The sequence below is a fragment of the Lolium rigidum genome, chromosome 1 (genome assembly GCF_022539505.1).
Source record: "Lolium rigidum isolate FL_2022 chromosome 1, APGP_CSIRO_Lrig_0.1, whole genome shotgun sequence".
NCBI lineage: Eukaryota > Viridiplantae > Streptophyta > Magnoliopsida > Poales > Poaceae > Lolium > Lolium rigidum.
The window spans coordinates 211,654,975-211,655,734 of NC_061508.1; the positions used below are offsets into that span (position 1 = coordinate 211,654,975).

The 760-nt window shown below is 49.9% G+C and overlaps 1 protein-coding gene across 1 annotated transcript; it reads right to left on the minus strand.

The window, feature by feature from the left end:
• Positions 1-281: 281 nt before the first annotated feature.
• LOC124683078 (defensin-like protein 1) lies at positions 282-760 on the minus strand. Its single transcript, XM_047217653.1, has 2 exons — positions 700-760; positions 282-454 (listed from the first exon to the last, which is right to left on the minus strand). The coding sequence occupies exons 1-2, from the start codon at positions 758-760 to the stop codon at positions 282-284; spliced, it is 234 nt and encodes a 77-aa protein (XP_047073609.1).

Here is a 760-nt window from a genome sequence, read left to right on the forward strand (position 1 = left end):
GGGTCGTATAGGATTTTTAAAGACATGGTATTGACTGTTCCGTGATGGAAGTTCACCATTGGTACTAGTGACAAGTGACGATGGCCGTGATATGGATGGTAATGTGCGGTGTCTTTATTCTCATCTTAGCCCGTGCATCGACCGAGATGCAGCAACAGCTAGCCGGTGACAATTACAAACATAGATAGATATAGGTATGCACCTACGTCCACACACCACACGGGAGAGCTAGCTAGCAGCTTAGGGCATACATATGTATATATAGCGATGCATGCATATGGCTAGCATTTCTTCATGCACTTGCACTGACGGCGGAGGCCGTCGCAGTTGCCCCCGCCCCAGCCCTCGCCCTGGCACACCTGCGCGCAGTTCTGGTTGGACATGCACGGGCCCTTGAACCCCGCGCTCCGTCGCCGGCACACCCTCGCCTCCGCCCCAGGGACCACGGCCTCCTCTGCATCCATCATCCGTGAATTTTAGTTTCATTTCCCAGGATAACAAAACATGCACACTAAGCAATACTTCCTCCGATCCATAGTATTTTGCCGTGGCTTTAGTTCAAATCGAAACCAGGACTTCAAAGTTTAAACTGAAACAGTATATATTATGGTTCAGAGAGATCGAGTACTGCATGCAAGCTTCAATTCATTAAGTACGTACGATGGTCGAGTTGATCTGAGAAAGAAGAAGAGTACGTACGTGCGATGAGGACGAGGAGCATAACCAGGACCACCGACGTCGCCACCTTCTTAGTCCACAT

Bases quoted from the DNA above. Each gene is read 5' to 3' on its own strand.
- LOC124683078 (XM_047217653.1), bottom strand. From the start codon at position 760: ATGTGGACTAAGAAGGTGGCGACGTCGGTGGTCCTGGTTATGCTCCTC. The intron at 455-699 runs GTACGTACTCTT...TGATGGATGCAG, and splicing joins GCTCCTCGTCCTCATCGCAC to AGGAGGCCGTGGTCCCTGGG.